The sequence below is a fragment of the Octopus bimaculoides genome, chromosome 9, assembly GCF_046866305.1.
Source record: "Octopus bimaculoides isolate indiv1 chromosome 9, ASM4686630v1, whole genome shotgun sequence".
Taxonomy (NCBI): Eukaryota; Metazoa; Mollusca; class Cephalopoda; order Octopoda; family Octopodidae; genus Octopus; species Octopus bimaculoides.
This window is the reverse complement of record NC_142936.1, coordinates 70,144,943-70,162,526: the sequence shown is the minus strand read 5'-3', so window position 1 is coordinate 70,162,526 and position 17,584 is coordinate 70,144,943. Positions and strand designations below refer to the sequence as shown.

The 17,584-nt window shown below is 35.7% G+C and overlaps 1 protein-coding gene across 2 annotated transcripts in view; it reads right to left on the bottom strand.

The window, feature by feature from the left end:
• Nucleotides 1–12,064: 12,064 nt before the first annotated feature.
• LOC106868043 (guanine nucleotide-binding protein subunit alpha-13) overlaps nucleotides 12,065–17,584 on the bottom strand; it is a 122,719-nt gene continuing 117,199 nt past the window's right edge. For both annotated transcript variants that reach the window (XM_089357677.1, XM_089357678.1), the window contains one exon: nucleotides 12,065–15,301. In XM_089357677.1, coding sequence (XP_089213803.1) covers nucleotides 14,732–15,301 — 570 coding nt within the window. In that variant the 3' untranslated portion in view covers nucleotides 12,065–14,731. The remainder of the gene's footprint in view (nucleotides 15,302–17,584) is intronic.

Genomic DNA, 17,584 nt, shown 5'->3' with positions numbered 1-17,584 from the left:
ATATAAGAATGTGTGTACCTAATTCTATTAAAATATACTAGTTTTTCTAATAAATATTTTGGTCTTATATATATATACACGCGCGCGTGCGGTGTGTAGCTTTCATTCTGAACTATGTTCCTGTTACCCCAATATTTTAAAACAGAAGTGCTTTTCGAAAAGTCGGCAGTAGTAAATTTTATGTGGATATTGGGGTCAAAAGAGGACAGTAGAGAGGTAACAGATGCATATCTTAATATTGAGCTCTAACCAGTTTGACTTTACCTCACTGGTGAGATTTAATAATATGAAGTATGCTGAGGTGTCACCAGACTGACAAAAGATCAGGTTCACTCGCCGCTGCATTCTATTTATAATTTTATTTAAAGTTGATGGTTGTCTCCCCTGATTATTACATTGCCTTATTCATCTTATATTATTTTTCTAAATAATTTTCGGCGCTACTATAGTATGATATCTACTATTAATTTTCTACTATAGTATATCTACCAACTGTTGGTAGTATGAAATATGTTAAAAATCATAAAACATTTATTCTACAAAAAGAAAGGAGCATAATAATAAACAGTTTGTAGTGTAAAATTTATTAAAAATCATTAACACCTTATAATACAAAATGAAAAAAAAAATCATCAAATATTGATTTTAATGTTTGTAAATTCATCTCATATCATTAAAAAAAGCAGTGGACAGGCCGTCGTTTTTCCTGAGCATTTTCCAACAATAATGATCCAAATGTGACTGAAAATGTTGAGTAGGTACGCCTTTATTTTTCTTGAGTATTTCAATCTTGGAATCAAGCCATGACTGCTCACTAGTTTGTATATGAGCTCCTGATGTCGGTTCCACATAATTTGCTGAAGGCCGTAAGTGGGTTGTTTTGTCATTTACAAGTAGGTCGCAAATAGCAAGGTACATATACTATATATAGTAGTAGCACTACCTAATTTTCTTTCCTTGTCTTTTGTTTCAGCTACTGTACTGCGACGATACTGGGGCACCACCCTGAAAGGTTTAGTCTAACAAATTGACCCCAATACTTTATTTATTCTTTAGTCTGGTGTTTATTCAATCGGTCTCTTTTACTAAAAAGCTTGGTTATGAGGACATAAACAAACCAGCAATGGTTGTAAGGCTTTGGAGTGACAGAATGAGAGCACACGCACGCACACACGTGTGTATGTGTATATATATATAGTTCAAAAACACAATAACAAAAAAACAAAAAAACAACAAAGTGAGGACGTGATATGGATAGTATTATTGGACGCTCAGGAAAGGAAAGAGAGAGTGTATGACGTTTCGGGCGTAGCCCTTCGTCGGAAAGATGGAACTTTCCATCTTTCCGACGAAGGGCTACGCCCGAAACGTCATACACTCTCTCTTTCCTTTCCTGAGCGTCCAATAATACTATCCATATCACGTCCTCACTTTGTTGTTTTTTTGTTTTTTTGTTATTGTGTTTTTGAACTATATGACGTACGCTCACACGGACCCTGGCCTTTCAACTGGATTTTATGTACCCAACCGCCGGATTACCTTGGATTACTGTTCCCGTTGGATCTGCCCTTCCTGAACCTTGATTGTATATATATATATATATATATATATATATATATATATTGTTTGTAGAATAACATAAATCAGGGGAAGAAGCATACTCTAAGATGTGAAGCAGTTAATATAATAACAGGGGAGGCCAGTTTATGGGGTTAGGTCTTAGGCCAACAGATCTGGGGTGTGACGATACACCGTAAGGCCTAACCTCTTATGGACGAGAAACCCAGGGTAACCCCATAAACTTCCCTTCCCCAGTATAATATATAGGTAATCTTCAAGTTTAGGGGGATAAAAAAAAAAATATTCAAGGGAAGTAACTGAACGTCTTCCCAGTATTCTCCGTACATCTGTTTATAAATAAATCACACACGTGATTTGATTGACGTTGGGGTTAGAGTGTGATTTATTTATAAACGGATAATACTGGTAAGTCGTTCAGTTATTTCCCTTGAATATTTTAATTTTTTTTTATCCCCCTAAACTTGAAGATTACCTAATATATATATATATATATGCTTTCGCACATTTCTCATCTACCAAATTTACTTACAAAGTATTGCTCGGCGCGGTGCTATAACAGGTGACACTTCCCCCAGGGTGCCGTGCAGTGACACTGAACTCGAAACCGTATGACTGCTAAGGGAGCTTCTTAACCTTAGAGCTATGCATGTGGAAAAAATAAACAAACAAACGAATCAATAAAATAAATGAAGAAAATGAATAAAACATCTGTTTAGTCCTGATCAAGCAAACCTTCTTTCCTGGAATGTTCCAGCCTGACAGTCACATCATTTTCTTACTAAGCTAAGTCTATTTTAATCGATATTTTAACTCTTAGTCTTGCTGTGCATAATATAGTTTTCTGAAGGGATCTAACGGTACCTAAGTGTGCCCGGTGCATCCACAATGTGGCTGAAGACTAAATTCACTACTAACATTGCAATTTCTTTAATTCCAAAACCATTTCAATCACGAATATATTGGAGTATTTTCTCTTAACTTAATCTTCTGTTTTTTTCCTCCGATCCATTCCGAATTGGAAACATTGAGAAGTGTAGTGTTTCTCAAAGTGGACGGTTGAGAATTTTATGTAGATACTAGTATCAAATGGGGATGGTAGAAGAGTAATAAACTCCTCTTTTGTAGCTGCCCTAATAGAAAGAATATATTCCTACTTTCTAGTTTGTGCGAATCATCCAGTAACTTTACAAATCGAAATGTTGTTTTGATATTTCATAATATATAAATGAAATGACTTTTAATTGTGATCAACCTGTCAGCATCAAGTTGATGAAATACATAACTCGTTTCATCAATAAAATATGGAATGTCAAAACAACTTTTCGACCGCTAATATAACCAGATGAATCGCACACAAAATAAAAGCTAAAACTATTTCTGATATTAGAGCAATCTATCGTTTCCATATCGTCCTCTTTGTCCCTAATATTCACATAAAATTGTTCAACTTTGAAAGTACTGATCTATTCCATTCTAAGACGGATTATATTTTCTAAAACTTTTAAGTTTTATTGGAGTTAATTCCCTTGCATTTTATTTTTTTCGAATTTTAACTCGCTAGAGGGAGATTTGTCTCTTAATTAATTGGATAACTCCAGCTAATCGAAGTTTTACGGCTTACTGCATTAGATACGAGACTCTAGCGTATTTATAATTTAGTCCGAAGACAGCATCCGAGATATTTTCCTTCAGCCATCTTGGAGGCATTACTATATTCCTTCGATATATTGGTGACGCTCGGTGTATTTGCCAACTGAATAGAATATAATTCATCGAGGAGATCGAAAAAGAGCGAAAGATGTCCGTTACTTTCACCCATTGGTTTGAAGATCAGATCCACTCACAAAATTTTCCCCGTTTTTCTCCATATTTTGAAAACATTGCAATAAATGTGAACAGAGTTATCTCCCTTAACATTATATTTTGTATTTCTATCCTCCAGAGGCGACTATAATCTTGGTAAATCAAGGGTTTTTATTGTACGTCATTTGATACACCTGCATTTGTTTATATAGTTCACATACATGCCACTGACCACTCTTGATTTATTTCTCTTAGCTCATTTTTTTGTTTGAGTTAGGCAAATTGCTTAGGCCATAAATGTGTTCCATTTTTTCACAACAATCAGAGCGCGAAGCTCTCCTCACGAACGCAGGTTCGTGAGATGGTTGTGAACAGTTTTGAGTAGGAGCCAGAGAGAAGTATGAATACACAATGTGCAGTGCACACTGTATTCGTAAAACGGAAGAGGAGAATAAAAACACAATGTGCATGTCAAAATAAAATGGAAGAGAAGAATAAAACAAGTTATATGATGGTCTGCATAGCACATGTGACACTACTAACACACAGCTTTGCTGCAACTTTCTTGTTGCATATATCTATGTCCTTAGTTACTGGATAAAGAGTAGAACAATTGTACTGATGATGCTTATTAAGGCAGAAATAGTTGGATACAACTGCTCTCTTATCTCCTGACAATAAACCAGTCTTTTTCTTTAATGGCATGTCAGTTTTGGAAAAATCTTTGTTCTTGAAAATATTTTCCCTACTTAGATGGATCTGGCCTCATTTACCAGTGGGTGGGTAATAGTGGCACATCCTCAAGAGGAAGAGATAATTTTATTACATTAACTTTTGTTTGTAGGATATTTGATATACAAGCATTGGCCTATGTTGTTTTATATATATATTTCATCCCCAAACACCCAACACATCTCTATCACCCAACAAGAGTTCGCACATACTACATCCCCCAGCCTTCTCTGTTACCTCTCTTCCTCCACTTTCATTTCCTATTATCTTCCCCAGCCTTTCTACCTGCACCAATCACATTTACCACTATCACTCTCTTTATCCTACTTTCTAACCCACTCTCCTTTCTTTTCCAACTGGGGTATCCATCTATCTGCTCTACAGTAAGATGCTTATATCTGCCTCTCTATACCTTTAATCTCTCAACTGGCACAAAGCCACCCTGCCTCAATATTACTCCCCCACTTCCAAGTGAGGGATTTTTATCTTGTAACATACCTAGTGACCCTGTTGGTGATGGTGCCATGTAAAAAGGATGTGATTATTTAAAGTGTATGTGTGTCAGTATGCAAGCATGTATGCGCATTTGTGTGTGTGTGTGTGTGTGTGTATATATATATAGATACACAGACACACACACATATATTATCATCATTTAACATGTCTTCCATCTTGGCATGGGTTGGAATATATATACATACATATAAATTCTTTACAAGTAACAAATGTTGGCTGTTGATTATTATGGAAAATGAAGTTCACTTGAAGAGGATCTTTCCAATAACATGGACACAGTTGTCTTTGGAGGTTACCAAGTAGAAGAGGTGCATGATCTAGTGGTTTCAATTACCAGATTGCCTGTGCATTGCGTTATTGAGTAAAACATTTCATTTCACATTGATGCATTCCACTCAGTTGTAAATAGATAACCTTGCGATGAATTAGCGTACAAGGGTGAAATAGTGACTCAGGAAAACCACCTGAACAGAAGTCTTGTGAGCCATGTTTTGTATTCAGTGATTGAAAGGATGAACAGTGCAACCTGTACAGGGAATCCTGACTAATTGGGATTGGTTGTTCAACTACATTAAAGATGGTCATCTTCATCTGAAGCAATTAGAGCTATTTTTGAAATCATGAAGTTATTACTTTTTAGATGGTAATTTAAAGAATAGGAATGAACTTCATGCTATATATATATATATATGCGTAGGAGTGGCTGTGTGGTAAGTAGCTTGCTTATGAACCACATGGCTTCAGGTTCAGTCCCACTGCATGGCACCTTGGGCAAGTGTCTTCTACTATAGGTTGATTTGCTCGACTAAAGGTGGTGCTTAAGCATGGCCACATAAAAATGTAAAGAGTAATATATACAAATCCGTTGTCATCATTTACTATACAAGACTTGAATGCTCTGTGCTTTCATCTGCCACCTGGTATTCAGACAGCCTAAGCCATGAAAGAAGAGGGAATTTCAACTTGGAATGCTGTCAAAGAACATTTTGTCCAATGCTTTAACAATTCTGTAAAACCACCATTTTGGACTGGTTATTTTATTTAACCTTGAAAGGCTGAATGGCAAAGTTGATTTGGTCAAGACTGATGGCAGTGGACTGGAGGAAGAACAGTTACTAGGTGGGACAAAAAGCCATACAATATGTATTCCGGATCTTTGTATTCTGACTGCAACACCTGTGATAATATTGGCGCCAAGCTGTATCAGGCTCAAAGTGGCAGCGTTTTCTTTGGCAAGGATTGAGACTTGCATGCATAGACTACCACTAGTCTTCAACGAAAAAATTCTTGCCCAGATCTGTACCTACAGATGCAGAAGAATAGTTAACTTAGATTTATAGAGGCTGTTGTGGTCAAGAAGTTTGCTTCTTTCTCAACCATGAGGTTTTCAGTTCAGTCCCACTGAATGGATTTGGTACACAAAAATTAAAAAATGCCTTTGGCATATGTGTATGTTAAATCTAACATACACATACACTCTAATGAGTGCTTATGGGTAACATGGAACCCAGTACCATCTGTTGCATGGTTGGGTTGTCAGTGACTTAAAGTGGCACCCTTGCCTGGTGAGAAGGGTTGCTAAAATCTCAGCAGGACTAAATATAAGACCTGTCAAAAGGACAGATGAACTTATAGGTTCAACAACTATTTAGTAATAACATGGGCCTCAGAAATTCCAAGTTGGTACTGGGCATGCTTGATGACCACTGGGAATAAGGCACCCCTAAGCTTTTGTTAATGTATGTTTCTAGAACCCACTGCAAACCCAGGTTATGTATACTCTGATAATTGGTGGTAACATGGTCAGCAAATTCTTTGTAATGGTCAACAATCTACGGCAAGATGACCTGCTACAGATTACACTACCCAAAGTGTGTATGCATATAACCAAATGTGAACTTGTATTTCCACTGAAACTCCAAACATGGACTGAATAGCAAATGATGGCTAGGGCGTCCAAGCTCTCCAACACACTTGCTCTCCCAGTGGGCCATCTGTTTTGGGTTGCAGGCAGAAGCATTATTTTTCCTGCTGGCTATGACTGCAGCTGATTGTTGGATGTGATCAGCATTTGTGAGAGATGTGGTGAACTTGTTGGTTACAGCCAGATCAACCCACCCTGGGTGAAAATGCAGCAAGTAAAACTAAGTACAATACATGTGTGTGTGAGAGAGTTTTCTTGTCTTGGTATTACACAACAGTTGTAAACAAGTATCACTTCGTTTACAATCTTCCAAGGAAACATGTCTGGTGATGGTGACAGGCAAGGGTTGGTGACAAGAATGGTATCCAGCCATAGAAAATTTGCTTCAAGAAATTCTATTTGACTTGTGCAAGCAAAGAAACATGGACTGTGACAGATGAGAGATAAGGATAGCAGATTGGAAAATCTATGCTCCACTTTTGAATGATTGGTAAATCTCTTGCAAAAATCAGGCCCTTGATAAAAAAAATCAAGTATGTACTTTAGAAGTCATAACTCGTCAGCATATCTTTGTATGGTCACTGGTACTACTTGACCGCAAATTGTAGGGACAATACTTTTTGTTAACATAAGAGTTAACAATATAACAACAATATAGATCTTTCAAAACTTTCTCATGTTTATTTATGACCTATAGGCTCAAAGTTAGCAATGGTAGCAAGTGGGCTTTGGTCAAATTAAATCTATCTCAGTACTTGACTGGTTCTTTATTTCATTGATCCTTGGAAGGAGTTGATAATATAAATTTGATCTTGGCAGGATTAACTGGAAAGAATAATTGTTCGCATTGAGGCCTGTAAGAATTTCAAGACTTTTGGAAGCAAAAGAAAAGTAAATTCCAAACAAGTTTTTCTTGTGTTTATATTAAGAACTATTTTATTTTAGGAGTGATGACTGACTGACCATCATCATCATCATGATTTATTGTCCATATTCCATGCTGGCATGGGTTGGATGGTTTAATAGGATTTCAACAGCATCAAGGTCCAACATCTGTTTTAGAATGGTTTTTATAGCCGAGTGCTTTTCCTAATGTCAAACACTTTACACAATGTACTGAGTGCTTTTTTTGTGGCATTGATACAAGTGAGGTCACCAAGTAACTTGCAAGACAAGACCTTGATTGGGAGTGGGTGTAGTGTGCTGAGAGGTAAGAGTATGATAGCTGGATAGGAACAAGTGTCGTGCTGTAGAGGTGATACATCGCTATGCCAGTGGGAAAAGGAGATAAGATGGTGGTAGATGAGATATGATGAGCAGGTAAGTTTGCGTTCAATCAACTGAGTGAATAAAATACTGCTTAAGTAATCTATGGTTTGAAACATTGCAGCAAGGATTAGGGTAAATATACTGGATCAGTTTATAAAACTGGAACTATAGATACTTGGTTCATCATTATATGAATTAAGTTCTATAAGGTTATGAAAGGTATTTGACTGAACAACCTAATTAAAATTCAACATTTAATGAACTAGTGTATATCCTAAAGATATCAAACAATAACTCAGTGATTAACATTAACATGGATGGGCTATAGCATCCACAGTGCTGTGGGTTCAGTCCCACTGTGTGACACCTTGGCAAGTGTCTTCTACTAAAGCCCCAAGCTGACCAAAGCATTATGAGAGGCTTTGCTAAAAAGAAACTGAAAGAAGCTTGTCATTTATAAGTGTGAGTATGTTTCTATCCATGTCCTATCATCACATGATGGTAGTTAAACAAGTGTCACTGTTATACAAGCAGTTGTTGTTTGTTTCCAGTTTTCTGTGAAAAAAAAAAATGGCCACAAGGAAATATTTTGCTTGGAAATGTAAGGTCGTTGATAGGAAGGATATTCAACTATAGAAACTTTACTTCACAGAAAAGTGGGTGTTCAATGATGCTGGTGAGGGTGTTGATAGTTGTGTGTGTGTGCGTGTGTATAGATAGATAGAGAGAAAAGGAAAGGATGCATTTTATATGATTTCATAATTCATTAAACATAAATAATGCTTTTATGCTATTTATTATCTATACTATAAAGTGCAGTGTTCTTGATTGCTTGATTGATTGATTGAGTGTCGGCAGATTCACTCGAGAACGGTGCAGTGGAATCGCGTGAAATTCAGCACAGAGCGGCAGCATGGTCCGCTCATGTTCAGGAGATTTTTATTGCCCTCCAACTCCCATGGTTACCGAGATAATCGATTATTACTTTTTAAGATAGGAATATCCCATTCAAAGTGGGGAGGGGCGATTTTGTTGCCTTTCTCATGTGCAAAATTTTACGAAAAACCAGCACAATAAAGATTATTTTTTTCCAAGTAATGTGGCTGGGTTTGTTTTTCGAAAATTTTAATCAGAGGCACAGAAAAAAAATTTCAATTTTTTGTGCATTAAAAAGCCAAAGCTGTTAGACGCTGGCATACAGCGATCGATATATACGCAGTGAACGTTTTCTCCATTTGCGTGCAATAAGGCTTAGGGCAAGCGAGTGTAACATCGAAATTACTTGAAAAGAATGCATGTGGGAATGCCATTATAATGAATGCTCATTTAAATGTATTTTGCATGGAGTTGATGTACTTTTTAACAGGAGAGGAGTGCTTGCAGGCTGGTTCTTCTCAAGTTTATACATTTTCAGGTTCAATGTGTTTCAAATAAGTACTGACAATTGAAGGTGATTGCAAAGACAAAGAACTACCTGTTTTTTTTAACAATTTTAACAGTGAGAACATTGGACAAAATATGTTATTGACATTAATAGTTTGTACCTCAGCTAATTACTGTTGAGAACTGCATAATCCATGTGTCATGTTAGAGATCTAAAAGGCATTTTCGAATATCATTATTTTCTTTAATCCAGGCAACGCTGGATATTTCTGCTAGTTCTAAACATGTTGCTCTCAACTATCATTTTAGCGAACTCTGTACACACATGCTAGTTCATTGCATTGTAATAATATTTTGGAGTTTAATGATGTGTCAACAATTAAGCTCTTAAATACCATGCCTATATTTTATGATGTTTATACATAAATGTATGCATCACTCACATGTAAGGCTTCGTAATATATACCATGCTTCCTCTATTTTAGGTACCTATGTAATCATGAGTGGGTGTAGACATCTTTTTGACTCTTCTGTCTCAACCTAACTGAAAATCCATGATGTGACGATGAGAGAGAGAAGGCTGCAGTAATTGGTATGCACTTTCAGCTGAACATAAAAAGAAGTGCTTTGCTTAAGAAGGCAACACATTGTTTGATCTGGGAATTCAATCACAACAACATTCTAAGCACCAGATCACACGTCTCCACACATGCATTTCCTATTTATCTTGTACATAAGCAAACACATATACACAATTGTGCAAGACAAACTGAGATTACATCACAGATAACAGTTCCTTCAATTGACCACACACATCAGGAATTTTCTTTGAAAAGAATTTAAGCACATGTTGGCATACTGAAATTGGTTCAGTTCTTTTATTTAAGATTATGACAGGTGGTGAATGATGAGGATTTTTTTTATGTTTATAGCTGTCTGACGGGTTGATTAAATGAAACTGTACCTCAGTGGTATAATCCCTGAGTATCTTATACTTAGCTAAACATATTTCAGTTGCTCTACACTTCTAACTCAAAATTGTATTGAGCATTTTTATGTTAGTGCCAGAAATAAACAAATATATATCAGAAAGGCATAAATTTCAGATATATTTCATATTTTAATTGTATTTAAAAGTGTTTCATTAAGATAAATGCCATCAAATATGTAATTTTATAACTGTGATATATAATTTAATCTAAATTATGTATCAATTATGTCATTATAGATTTGAGGGTATTTACCTAAATGAAACAGCTATTGAATGCAAAGTAAGAACTATATGTAAAATTTATGCTTTTCTTAATATGTCACTCTTAGAGATCATTTTAGCTGATTAAGTACATACATGTAAGTTGATTCCACTTGCATTTGCTGAAATGTAATAATGGGTTGGAGTTCAAAGACATGTTATTGAGTTCTTAATTACTGTGGGTTTATTTTTTGATGCTTATATATCAGTTTTATATATATATATATATATATATCTCCTCTTATGTGTATATCATAGTATCACAATATGCTTCATATTGTTTATTCTTCATATGATGCCACCCTGCTGGCTAGGCAAGCAGTCCAACATTCCCCCTGATTGGAAGACTATTCTGTTGCAGTGTTACCCATTTAGTGCTTAATGGACTGGAGCAACAGAAATTCCTTGTATCAACATGTAAATCTTTGCAAAATAAAAGACCCAAAAAACCAAGAAAAGAAAGATATTTAGGACAGAGAACTAAATGGCACTATCCCCAAACACTCACAATGAATTCCACAAAAACTGTACAATGAAGGTGTGCTTCATGGTTACAAAGAGAAGGATGGCATTCTATTGTGCCAATGTGAGACTGCAAGCCCTGTCACTGATTATGATAAATCATCACCATCATTTTAACATCCATGTTATCATGCCTACATTGGTCGGACTGAATTTGCTGAAGCAGATTTTCTATGGCTAGATGCTTTTCCAGTCACCAACCCTTACTTGTTTCTAAGCATGGTTGTAATTTCCTTGCCTGTTGAACAATGAACAACCTGGACACAGTTACAAAGAACATTTCTGTTTACAAAGATCATGCAAGATGTTGAAAAAAATCTACATGTATTGCTAGCAAGGCTGTTAATTTATTTAGTCAGTGAGCATGCAATGACAAGGAGAAACACCTTCACCAAACACACGCTAATATGACAAGCTTCTTCAGTTTCTGTCCACCAATTTCTCTCACAAGTTATTACTTGACATGTGGCTTTGGAACATTAGCTAACAACATTCATGTAGTGAGATTGAACTCATAATCACAAGGTACTGAAGTGAATTTCTTAACTTCATAGTCATGCCAGCACATACACATGTACACTATAGCCATGTTGATCTTATTTATGATATTGTGATTATGATGCTCTTATTTAGAGCAACATGGTGAATGTTTTTTTTTCTTTTTAATGTGATCGGTAAATTATTATGAAAGGAATAGGATAATTGATCAAATTAACCTCAGTATATTACAAGTATTTAACCTTCTGGCACTCCAGTTACTTTGTCAAATGTAATACTTATTTATTCACACTGTTTTAAATTAATCGTGCATTATCTCGAAACTTCAAGATCCTAATGATGTGATTTTTTACTATTAGAATGGCATTGTAAGTTATGTGTGAAAGGCCAGATCTGGGTGGTTTGAATGTAAAATATGTAAGATGTCGGGGCTGGATATGGCCGATTTAAAGGCTAAAGTGTTAAGTAATATTGAAGGTGAGAAAAGAAAAGATCAGCTCTGGTAGCATTTTGCTATAATGTTTTCATCGTTTTGCTATAGATTACACAAGTTTGATGGTGATAATGATGACAAGGACAGATGATAAAGATAATGAACCCACAATAATTTTACTGCATTATCTTACTGTGGTTGCTTTATGGGAGTTGTCAAATTTACTCTCATTATCTTATTAATTGTAACAACAGGAAAGCATAAAAAAAAACGGAAAAAAGCAACTGTTTAAAGAAGAAAACAAGATATTTAACATTATTTTACAAACATTTCCAATAAAAAAATTAATTAAAAATATATATATATTACTGTACAAACATTGTGATCCTTTGTAACCCCTTTCTTTAATCCTTTCATTACTGTATTTCCATTGAAATACACTGCCTTCGTTTTGATTAATTTCATTATTTAAGCTGGTGTTTGGAACATAAATCAACATGAAATTTTGATGGAAGGTTTCATTTTAGATCACTTTAAAACAGCAAGTTTGTATCCTAGAACCAGGGGTGGTCTCAGACAGGTTGATATCAAAAGGGTAAAAAGTAACAGACAAAGAAGGGAGACAGCAAAGTTGAAAGTGGAAGCTGTAGAGAAACAATGGTGCTCTTTGTAAACTTGGCAAAACATTCCAGTAGAAGATTCTAAACTGCAAGATTAATTCTTAAATATTACAATAAGGCACTTATCACCAGTCATTCAGTAATTGTGTTCACTGATCAATTACTCATTCAAGTCAGTCATCATTCGTTGTTAAACAGTTTCATTCATTTGTTAATTAATTTCATTTCCGATTTTTACTTTAATTTAAATCTATTTTATTTTAAGATGTTTAAGGCATGAAGAAACCCTGCACATCAGAGAGGCACATTTTGTGACTACCAACTGTTGCATAGGATAGTTGATTGATCTCTGTTTTACAAGTTTTCATAGCATCCTACTAACAAACATAGAAATGATAGTTTCTAACCATTGTATGAGGTCATAATCTGTGAGAGAAAGAAAGTGATTGAATGATTTAATTAAGCCAATGTTTGACTAATGTTTATAAAATGAAAGGTAAGATCAAATCACTCAACTAATGTAAATGATATACCTTAACAATAATAATAATCATCATCATCATCGTTTAATGTCTGCTTTCCATGATAGCATGGGTTGGACGATTTGACTGAGGACTGGTGAACCAGATGGCTACACCAGGCTCCAATCTGATTTGGCAGAGTTTCTACAGCTGGATGCCCTTCCTAACATCAAATAATAATAATAATAATCCATTCTATTATAGGCATGATGTCTGAAATATTGGAGGAGGGGGCTAGTCAATTACATCGACCCAGTGTTTCACTGGTACTTAATTTATTGACCCTGAAGGGATGAAAGGCAGAGTTGACCTCAGCAGAATTTGAACTCAAAACATAGTGTCGAGCAAAATATCGCTAAGCATTTCATCCAGCGTGCTAACGATTATGCCAGCTCGCCACCTTAATAATAATAATAAAAATAATAATAATGATGATTTCAAATTTTGGCACAAGGTCAGAAATTTTGGGGGACAGGAGTAAGTCAATTATATTGACCTTAGTGCTCAACTGGTACTTAAATTAACCCCACAAAAGGATGAAAGGCAAAGTTGACCTCAGTGAAATTTGAACTCAGAATGTAGAAATGGACAAAATACCACTAAGCATTTTTCACAACACCTCCAGCTCTGTACTTAACAGCATAAAATTTACAATGCTTATACCATGTAGATCACAACATCTATAGGCCTTTATGAGATATATTGATACCACAACTCCAGACATGTAGTCAATGTGTAATTCAAATGATCAGCAAAGCTGTTCTCACAAGTGAACTGTTGAAACCAGCACTCAGCCTGTATAATATCACATACTGACCTTAAGTATCCAGAGTGATATATAATATATATATATATATAATACATATATAATACATATCTCTATATATAATACATATATATAGTTTTAGGGAAAAGAACCAAGGTTCATGAACTCATCGATGAAAATCCACTGTCACAGAAAAATTAATACATATATATAATATATATATGTAATACATATATATATACACACACATGTACAAATACATATATATGTACATATACACATATATGTATGCATATATATATATATATATATATATATATATGTATATAATTATATATATATATATAGGTACATATGTATGTGTGTATATAAGTATACTTCCATATGCATACATATGTACATAAATATATACATACATACGTATATACATATATATATACATATGTATATACATATATTTACATATATACACATATGTGTGTGTGTGTGTGTATATATATATATATATATATATATATATATATACACACACACACACATACACATATACACACACACACACTACATGTATAAAGCTTGCAGTCTTATATCTACCTGATTTCATATGATTAGATATGCAAAGACTATCTCAATATGCAACAAAAAGTACAGGGTCACACAACTTCATGCCTGTCTCATTCCAGAGATCAAATTGGTATCACTGTGAGCTAGAATTCCAGTTTTCCTCACAAACTCTCTATATTTTTGTTCATCTTTATTGATTTCACTATTGACATTGGTACTATTTTTTATATATAATTATTAGTATAGGGTTTTAACAAAACAGAATTATATGTAATATTTACAGCAGGTTCCGTTTTCCTTTTTTTTTTTTTTTTTTTTTTTTTTTTTCGCTTTTCCATCCCACCCTCCTATTGTAGCATCAAAGACTTAAGATTGTCCTGTAAGATTTTAGACTTGACAGAATCGAATACGAATCGAATATTTTCTGTATCAATTGCTGTCGTAAAATGGTGATAGAGTAGTCCAGACTTGTCGCGTCTTTTGTTATCAAACATGTCCAGTATAAAACTCTGGACGTCTGTAAGGGAATGTGGGTCCTTATTGAAATTTGAAAAGTAGTCCTTAATGTTAATTTGTTTGACCTTCTCTTCCAGCAGATCAGTTTTATTCAAAAAGAGAATAAATGCCATTCCAATAAACAATGGATAATTCACTAATGTTTCAAAAATATCACAGGACTCGACCAGCCTGTTGGTCATCCGATCTTCTTGAAGAACTTGGTCAAATTCGCTGCTGGATACGAGGAACAGAATGGAGGTGACATCGTCGAAACACTTGTACCATTTGGGCCGCTGTGACCTTTGACCACCAACATCAACAAAGAGGAATGGAACACCGCAAATCTTTATTGGATGCTCAACAATCCCTTTGGTAGCCTTTCTTGCCAGCAGAATGTCAAGTTTTGATGGAATGTAACTCTGAAATAAAATAATAATAATAGTTACTATCATTATACAGCAATAATAAGAAAAATCTATTTTAATAAAAGCGAAATTCTGTCTGTCCATCTGAGACCCCTGTACCTCAGTTTAAATTTGCTCTGCACAGACACATTATACCCTTTTGGAATCTGGATGATCCTAAGATTGAAAAGCTGTCCTCCATTTGGTTCTTGACCATCCTGTACTGGGATTGATTTAAAAGCATTTGGGTTGCTACTTTTAGCAACCCAAATGCTTGCAACCTTTTCAATAGTCAAGACTATTGAAAAGGTTGCAAGATGCAACAAAAATTTTAGGAAAATAAAAATAAGAAATAAGTGAAAATTTTACTGGTGAGTGTGTTAAATTATAAGGCACAAAAGAAAATGACTCTCCCCAGACACAACAGATTCTGCTTTTGTTTCAATTAATTTTATTATTATTAAACTGGTGCTTGAAACTTAAACTAGCATGTAACTAATGGAAGATTTTAATGCAAATTACTTTAAAACAGGATGTTTGTGTTTGAGAACCAGAGGAGGTCTCAGGCAAGTTGGTAACAAAGGGTAAAAGTGATCTAAATTAAAACCTTCCATTAAAATTTCATATTAATTTATATTTCAAACACTAGGTTGATAAGGAACGAAGGTATTTTACTAAATCTGTTGTTATTTACAAAATTAACTAAAATAAAGATATATTTCAACAGAAATGTGGTTATTATAGGGAAGCTTTCATGAACATTGCTCTAGTGTAACAAAGAGAGGATTGTCTTTAGACTTAGACTTGTTATAAACTCCAGGACTCATAAAGCCAGAGCTTAACCCAATTTCTATGGTGTTTAATCCTGTAGCATTCAGATTACTCTTCCAAATGTAATGCACATTGTTTTGAATTAATCATGAATTAGCTTTAAGATTTCAATGATGCAATTGTTTATTTTTAAAATATAGCTTCCGCTATCTGGGCGACCAAGTTAGTAGTGGGGGTGGGTGCGCTGAAAGTGTACCTGCTAGAATAAGAATAGCCTGGGCAAAGTTTAGAGAGCTCTTACCCCTGCTGGCGACAAAAGGACTCTCACTCAGAGTAAAAGGCAGACTGTATGACGCATGCGTACGAACAACCATGCTACATGGCAGTGAAACATGGGCTGTAACTGCTGAGGACATACGTAAGCTCGCAAGGAATGAAGCCAGTATGCTCCATTGGATGTGTAATGTCAATGTGAATACCCGTCAGAGTGTAAGTATCTTGAGAGAAAAGCTGAACATTAGAAGCATCAGTTGTGGCGTGCAAGAGAGACGATTGCGCTGGTATGGACATGTGGTGAGAATGGAGGAGGATAGCTGCGTGAAAAAGTGCCACACCCTAACAGTTGAGGGAACCCGTGGAAGAGGTAGGCCCAGGAAGACCTGGGCTGAGGTGGTGAGGCAAGACCTTCGTACATTGGGCCTCACCGAGGCGATGACTACTGACCGAGACCTTTGGAAATGTGCTGTGCGTGAGAAGACCCGGCAAGCCAAGTAAGATCGTTGCCAGTGCCCCTGGACTGGTTCTTGTGCGGGTGGCACATGAGATGCACCATTTTGAGCGTGGCCGTTGCCAGTACCACCTGACTGGCTCCTGTAGGATTTTCGAGCGAGATCGTTGCCAGTGCCCCTGGACTGGCTTGTGCGGGTGGCACATAAAAGACACCATTTCGAGCGTGGCCGTTTTCGTGCGGGTGACACGTAAAAGCACCCACTACACTCTCTGAGTGGTTGGCGTTAGGAAGGGCATCCAGCTGTAGAAACTCTGCCAAATCAGACTGGAGCCTGGTGTTGCCATCCGGTTTCACCAGTCCTCAGTCAAATCGTCCAACCCATGCTAGCATGGAAAGCGGACGTTAAACGATGATGATGATGATGATGATGATGATGATGTTGTAGGGTAGATGTAAGAGATCAAATTTGGCTGGTTTGAACATAAAATAGGTAGAATATTTTGGCCAGCTTAAATACTAAAGGGTAAAGCAACTGAGATCACAACACTCTCTCCTGAATGGGATGCAAGTCCATCACAGGGTTAGCTTACTAGCTGTTGTTGGAACTTGTTCAGAGTTGAGTGAAATGAAGTGTTTTGCTAAAAAATGAATGCACTGCCCAGTTCAGGAATTGAAACCATGACATTGCATTTTTTATTTCCTTTTAAAGTCAATTCCATTATTTCAACCAGTCAAAAAAGATGGAAAGTTAAAGGACTAACAAACAATATTAGAACCAGTCTCATTTAGTCAACCAA